Below are 7871 nucleotides of genomic sequence, written 5' to 3' on the forward strand. Positions count from 1 at the left end.
GGGGAGCCCTTCGTTCTTCCAAGTATAAACGAGGACGGTAACTCGTGGTCGTTCATTTTTTTTTTTGCCTTTTTGGGGATTTTCTTCGCCAGGAAGAGCCCTTCTAGGACGGTCAGGGGAGTGATGAGACTGGAGAGTGATGGCTCTACTGTAATGGCGACGCCGTGATGATGTTGATTAAGAAGAAGACGGTGCTTCTTTCTCCTCCGCTTCTTCTCCTTCTGTAGCTTCCGTTGGAAGGCGGTTCTCCATGGAATACAAAAGGATAGAGAAGATCCAGGTACCTATCTCTCTCCTTCTCTCTCTCAAAATCTCTCGAGCTCTTGCAATTTTGAAGTAATCTCCGTCTCCTTCGTGATTCCGATGTTCTCTCTGGATTTTTTGAGCTCTTTCCTGATTTTTATGTTCGCCTTGACTCTCTGTCTGGAGCTTTTGAACTCTTGTCTGTTTCCGTGATTTTCGTCATTGAGTCGACGAACTCGAGATATCGTTGTAGTTTCTCTAATATGCCGCTTGCTGTCTGGAACTGTATCGTCATTCCTTGAGGCATTAGAGGTACGATCGTCACGCTTGTTTCTTATCGCTCGAGCTCAAGTCCTGTTCTGATCCGGATTCTGCGCTTTCTGGTATTCTCTGTTGATGCTTGGGAAAGGACACGTGACCCGTCGTTTCAGTGGCTGTCATTTCATTTTCTTGTCTTCTGTGGGTTCGGAGATCGGAAGTGCGGCCTTCTCACTCGTTTGGAGGCTCACGTTTCTTTAAACGTGGGGGCATTTGGTTTTCTGCTTGGACTGTGAGGTAATTAGTAGCCGATCTGTAATTTGCGCGCTTGGGTTTGGTCTCTTCAGTGTAGATTTTCGTGCCGATCGTTTATTTGAATAGTAAGTGTTTAATAAGTTTTGACCGAAGTCCTGCTCGATTGGATACGATTTTTTATTTTTTGAATATACGGGAATTTGCTCGCTCTCTTTGTTGAAGAAGTAGCCTCATCTGAAACTCTGCTCACCTATTGTTAGGGTTTTCAAATGGGATATGAATGCTCCCTGTATTGCCATTGCTGTTTCCGATTACTGTTACTACTGTCATTACTACTGCAGCTACTTGTTCAACCATCATGTGTTTCGAAGAACATTTCAAAAGATGGAATGCATTTTGAGTTCCACTCACGCTAATGTTGATTTTCTTTTCGGGGTTGTTTCTTCCGGAACTATTAAATTTAGTTTTCCATTCTTGTCCGTTTATATCCATGACCTCAAATTCTAGGGACCCGTTGTGAGTATGAACTATTAATTTCGGGTGAAAAGCTGTTCGCACTTGTCCAGGGAAAGTGTAAAATAAAAATAAAAAACTGGAAAGGAAAAGGTATGGAGCTAAGGAGACGGAGATGTGCTTATGGAGTGGCGTTTTTAGTCGGTTATCAGCTTATTGTTTCATCTTATTTGGTTCTTGCAAATTTTGATTTGATCTAGAATTCAACCGACTTTCACATGCATGAGTAATATGCCATAGTTTATAAAAGTTTTCGTCTTATTGTTTGTTGTCATGGTTGTTACCATGATCACGATCAACGTAGATCTTCTTTGGTGCCAGAACTGTGAACTTATATTTATAAGCGAAAAGACCCGTTACTAATTATTATTTGTTTTGAAAAGTTAGTCAGGAATTGTCTCCCCTAGCAAATTGAGGCTTAAGCTTCTGCACGTTCAGAAGAAAAGAAGAGAAGAGGAAAATGCTGGAACTGCATGTTCACCACTCCCTAATGAGAATGACGAGTTGGAGGATCAAGGTTTTTCTTTTTGCTGTATATCTGAATTATTTTGTTGTTTTAGTATTTCTTTCATCCTTTTCTCCATCTTGCAAAGCTGAACTCATTAAGAGCATCTTCCATTTTGTTCTTCAGTTTTCTGTTCATATAGAAACCTAAAGCAAAATGTTTCTTGAGATGAGTTCGAGATTGTGTTAAAAAGCTTGATGCTTTTGCATAAGTACAAAATACTCTATACTTCGTTTCATGTAGCCAATTTAGGTCAGATGATGACATGCCAACGTTTTGGGTTTGGAGTAATCATGTTTAGGCATGGTAGCTTAAGCTGAATGACACTTCATCCATGCAAGAGATTCATCTGAACAAGCATTAGAAGCAGTTTAATTGTCTAGAAGCTTGATTGATTTGTTTCATTTGTTTAATAAACAGGGGCCAGCAGTGACTGCAAGGATTTGGGTGTTGTACACGCTGAAAATTCCACTTTAGTGGGTGATGATACATGTGGAGATTCAATTCCTGTAATGGATAGCACTGCACCCTCACAAGATCAAGAAAACGTTACAAACTTGAATAGTTCAAGGCCAAATAGATCACTGGAAGATCAAAATGCTGATTATGATAGTGGTCTTGAAAGTGGAGGTCTCTCAAGTTTCGAGTTCCAGCGAACTGAGAGGTCTGGTCAGCATCGGTTTATGTTGTCACCGTTTTCCAAGCCAGCACCTTCAAAGTGGGATGATACGGGGAAGTGGATTCCAACAGCATTGCCCAGTGATAATCAGGTGAAGAGCATATCTAAGGCAGGAACTGCTCATCCACAGGGATTTCAAAATTTGGTTCCAAAGAAATCTTGGTTTTATGGAAGTCGCCAGCCTAGCATTCCCAGTGGCCCTTCTGCAAAGATTGTGACAGAAGTTCCAAATGAGCGGGTGGATACCAAACAGATTGATCTCAGTCAAGTGAAGAGGGAGCCCCTCATGCAGAAATTTGCTTTTACTCCACCTGTGTCAGGACCTTCACTAGAACCAGCTAATTTGGGGGTTGAATCTTGTTCCTCTGTCAATAAATTTCGAGATTCATATCCTACAGCTTTGGTCCTAACAGAGGTTCCTGTTCCAGACTCAACAAGTGAGCATTGCAATTCATTTATGATGTGTTGGGTGGTGATTTATTTGATCATATGTTTTTTGGATATGTAGGAAATCTTGCTGTATATTTTTTTGGCCAGACCTGACTTTTTTAATATTTTCTTTAAGATTTCTTCCTTCTCTTTCATTAAAAACATCAAACAATGGTATTGGTTTTTGCAGTAAGTTTCAGCAGGCATGATTCATCTGTTTCTGTTCGTAATGCAACTACTTCTATTCCACCTTCATTGACAGTAAAGTCTGTATCAATGAGAGATATGGGCACAGAAATGACTCCAATTGCTAGTCAAGAACCTTCAAGGACTGCAACACCTGTTAGGGCTACAACACCAACAAGAAGTCCTTCTTCATCTCGGCCATCAACTCCTGGCCGAATTGCACCTGCATCTTCTCCTGCAAATTCATCTGTTAGTGTTTTAGATCATCAGGTGGACCTCCCAGAAAGTGGACTATCTGAGAAAGAATTGCAGACAAAAACTAGAAGAGAGATAGCAGCTCTTAGTGCACAGCTTGGTAAGACGAACATTGCTGCATGGGCTAGCAAAGAAGAGGAGGAGAAAGATGCTTCGACCTCCCTTAAGATAACTGATGTAGAACAGACACCTAAAAGTGTTATTGAGACCCGTGCATCAGCTTGGGAGGAAGCAGAGAAGGCAAAGTTCATGGCCAGGTTATTTTACTCAACTTTTTGAATGAGAATCGTTCTTGAGACTTTCCTTTTATGCCTAAACTTAAAGGGTTTTACTGCATGGTTAAGCATCAATTTTCTACTTCCTGGAGTTACATGTCATCATTTTAATAGTTTCTTTTACAATATGTCAAGAACTTTGGAACTACATTTTCATAAGGCAAGATTAACTATGAAGATGAAACTTGAGCACCAATTCTTGTTGAAATCAATTAAACAGGTAAAGGCAAATAATATAAGATTAACCATGATTTCAGGAATCCCTCAAACGTTGCTGCCTGCTCATTGCAAAATGTCATAAAGAATAAATATTATCTCCACTGTTCACATTGCCTTGATGGGATAGTATAGCTGTATGCTGATATAATTAACTCACTTGCAGGTACAAACGTGAAGAGGTCAAGATACAAGCATGGGAGAACCGTGAGAAGGCAAAGGCAGAGGCAGAAATGAGGAGAATAGAGGTATTTGATGTGACTCTTTTCTAACACGAACTTTTTATTTCCTTGAATTCAAAAGCTTCTCTGGGAATTTATCTTCAAATTTAGACCATAATTCTTCTCACATTCACACCCACATACTTGTCTGGAAATGCAAAGGCACACACATGATAAGTTGCACCTACTCCTTATTAGGGAATATGTAGCTTTCACAATCACAGCCGTGCTAATTTTGAAGAGCCTGCATTGCTTGCACTTCAAGTTGTGTACTTTTTTAGGTTAGTCTTAAAACACAATATATGCCAGCCTTGTCCATCATATCTTCCTACAAAATAGAAAGGTCCAATAATATTTCTTTAGCATGCGCATCCACTTGTCCCTCTGTAATCAGTGTCATTTCAAATTGATGCACCTCGGTTGGCTTTATCACTATCCAACTGGTTGAATTCCCAATACACCCTCCACTTGGTTGATTATGCATGTCATTGTTAGCATTCTTGTTCGAGTGATATGATTCACCAGCTCGAAGACACAATAGTTAGAATAAATCACTAACAGTAAACATGTCATAAGGAATATAAGATTGCAGGAAAAGGAAAATCTTATTCACTGTCATTGGACTGGAAGCCTGACAGGGGTCAGCTATTTTGGACGCCAATTTGCAGTTCAACCTTGTGGATAAAATAAATTTAAGCACACTCATTATTAATGTTGGCTACCAGGTTTACATGGTGCCTGCTGATTGGTTTGGTGGTTGGTCTGGTAAATGCAGTTTCTTTATAGGAATCCTTCGTTTTGCACACTAAAGTTGTGCATGAATTGGCAAACCTTTATTCCTTACAGTTGATAGCATGCAAAGTCTTTGTGGATATTTGGAGAATGAATTCAATGCCCACCATCACACACAATATGAAATATTCGTGGGTCAAGTGAATATATGAACATTGTGTCTCTTGTTTAATTAGGCTAAGATATTTTCTTCTGTGAAACAGTCCACAATAACTTGCCATGTTGGCCAACTCTGGCCATGCGTTTTCAGTAAAGGTTTGTTGGCTTTTTATCGGTGTTGCTCCACTTCTGACTAAATGCGGTGCGGTGATATCTGGAACAATTGCACGTGTCTTTTCAAAGTGAATATGATATTTTGAATTTCTGACGTTAAAAGTTTCTTGTCTCTATAATCGTCTCTCTCCCTCTCCCCCTCTGTTTCTCTGGTATGAAAAGTTGAGTGCAACCTATTTGTTGTTTTTCCTTCATAATGCTAAAGCAGTTTCTGGTTCATCTTTTTACCAGTTAGAAGTTGAGAGGATGAAGTGCCTTGCTCATGAAAAGCTGATGAACAAGCTCGCTGCAGCAAGGCACAAAGCTGAAGAAAAGTTTATGGTAGCAGAAGCCAAAAGAAACCAACAGGCTGCTAAGACAGCTGAGCGAGTAGATTACATCCGGAGGACTGGGCGGATTCCGTCCTCTTTTTCCTTCTGTGGCTGGTGCCATTGAGGCTCACTCATGTATTTATGACAACACTTCAACAAAAATGTAATTCTAGCAAAATAAGTATTATCTCTTTGCTGATCTTTTCTGCTCCGAACAATCTCCGGTCTGCATATTTATCATTCTGACTAGGTGGATTAGTACTCCATACCGTAGAGCTTGATTGCCTTTGATCTTAAATTTTTAGGTTTGATGTAGCCTTTTTTTGGGTTGAGGGGGCAAAATATCCATAGTAAAGTATAGGGCTCATCAAACTATGGATTTAATTCTGACCCAAAATCATACTTGAGATTTTAATCTCTTATACACTAAGAAAAGGTCATCAGGGGAGGCTTGATGTTAAATCTATGAAACTGAAATTTTGGAGACCTGTGATCTTGTTAAATCAACTGCTCCTTTGCAGCGTGCGATGATTGGACTTCTGTAGACCGAATAGGAGAGAAACGTTGGACCTCTCAAGGTCGGCATTTTTTTTACCTATGGTGAAATCGTCCAGACAATTCAGTAGGCTTCCTTGGGGGGTTTCTGTATTCTTTCTTAGTGGTTAATTCCCTCATTTATTTTTTTTTCATAATTTATAATGATAATAAAAAGTGTGCGAACCAGGTGGAGGGTACCCTGGATTTCTCCCATCGTCAAACACGCCCTTAGTTTAACTTTTGGTAAATTTCACGAGTGACTCATCCTCATGAGGGGGTTGGTTTTGTCCGACCAAATTAACGCAGGCATCTGCAGCCTGGATTAGATTTTATTACTAAGACCGAAGCATTTGGAGGGTACGAAAACGATTCAAATTCGTATGAAAAAGAGCGGACTTTTCCACTTAGTATCCACATCTCTCGTGAATTGTAGAGTTACAAAGCCAAGTTGATGAGAAATTAGACGCGGGTGAATGGATTTAATCTTGCGTCTTCCCATATATCTTCAGTTACCACCGAAATGATCACCGTAGTCCGCTTGTTTCCGATAACTTTGTTTCCTCTTCCCCCTCTCCCTATCTAGAGAGAGAGAGTCATCCTCCGGCTTTCGGGTTCACATGGTTCGATATAAACATGAGAAAGTTTGTATTATTCTGTCACACAGGACGCAAATTTCACCATGTATTCAATCGGTGGGGAAGTCTCCAGCAAGATCGTTCCTTCTTGTATTATTCTCTCACATGTGATGTAAATTTTACGTGTAGCGAGTCGCGTTCAAGTTGAATTATTCGTAGATGAAAGTTGCTTCTGCCGAACTTCGTGAACTCAGAAAACTTGAGACTTATCAGCAAGTATTCTTTGGAAAGAAAGCCAAGGAGGAAGGCAATTGCTATCGGCGACCTTTGGTCCCGGATGTTTAATCCGTTGGATTAAATATACACCTTGTCTAAGACACCGCGTATCTCCTTTTGAATGCCAATGGTTTAAAGATGTTGAGCTCATGTCGACGTTAGTCATCCGGTTAACATGACTCGACCAATCCATTCTTAATCACTGCTTCTCGCTTGCCAAATTTAAGACGTTTCGATTACTTTCAATTTCTGCAATGCTATAAAATGTCATTTATATGTCTGATCTTGATGATTCAGCAGCTGGTTCTTATGATCAGATCATTCATTCAGGTCACTTCTATATGGTTTAAGTTTAATAAGAGAGTCTGAGGCTGCCCATAACTATTCGATATGAATGCATGGTCCAGACTGAGTCTGAACAAACGGTAAACTGGTCTGAACTTTAACCTCAGGTAAGACTAGTTATTCTTTGGTTTTTGTTTATAATTCTTATTAAAGAAGGTGGCATGTGACCGCAGAAGCAGGCACTCATTCCATTTTCAAGTACCATGGCTTCGTCGCAGAGTTTTCAGAATTCAAATAAAAGTCACAAAGCCAGGATCGACATTTCCATTGCATCGCCAATACTTCATCAGTAAATGGGTCGATTATTGCTCGCATGCAGGTTCAAACCTAATGCGTGTCCTTCTTTTTGAGTATGCATTCACAGGTCTTCCCTTTTCTTCTTTGCTCGAATTCTTTTTTAACCATTTGCTATGTCACTTTGGCAGGCTTGCAGTTCTGTGATGGAGCCAGAAATTTAGGTCAAGAAGGGAGAACACACATATATGTAATATTTTAGAAGAATGCAGGGAAAAGGGCCTGTGTCTTTCTCGCTTCTATGCAGCTTTCATCCCTACCAAAGTTGATCATAATATTAGAGGTTCCCCAGCATGAAAATCCCAATTGACTGGGCCTTTCGATATCACCTACAAAGCTATTATTCGGGGTTCTAATCTCAAGGGTGGCAACTAAATCCCACAAGGATCCAACTAAAAATTCATATTCAACTTGAATTTTTGCTTAAGGATGT

At 40.0% G+C, this 7871-nt stretch overlaps 1 protein-coding gene across 4 annotated transcripts; it reads left to right on the forward strand.

The window, feature by feature from the left end:
• Window positions 1-5612, forward strand: LOC116249021 (uncharacterized). 4 transcript variants are annotated; one of them, XM_031622115.2, is made up of 6 exons: window positions 1-280; window positions 1657-1786; window positions 2195-2890; window positions 3145-3580; window positions 3981-4062; window positions 5332-5612. In XM_031622115.2, the coding sequence occupies exons 1-6, from the start codon at window positions 251-253 to the stop codon at window positions 5533-5535; spliced, it is 1578 nt and encodes a 525-aa protein (XP_031477975.1). In that variant the 5' UTR covers window positions 1-250; the 3' UTR covers window positions 5536-5612. The 4 variants fall into 4 exon arrangements, with proteins under 4 accessions (XP_031477975.1, XP_031477976.1, XP_031477974.1 ...); XM_031622116.2 differs by having other exon boundaries at window positions 4-280; window positions 1653-1786; window positions 3073-3580; XM_031622114.2 differs by having other exon boundaries at window positions 4-280; window positions 3073-3580.
• The last annotated feature ends 2259 nt before the right edge of the window (window positions 5613-7871 follow it).

This window comes from Nymphaea colorata, chromosome 2 (genome assembly GCF_008831285.2).
Source record: "Nymphaea colorata isolate Beijing-Zhang1983 chromosome 2, ASM883128v2, whole genome shotgun sequence".
NCBI classification, from domain to species: domain Eukaryota; kingdom Viridiplantae; phylum Streptophyta; class Magnoliopsida; order Nymphaeales; family Nymphaeaceae; genus Nymphaea; species Nymphaea colorata.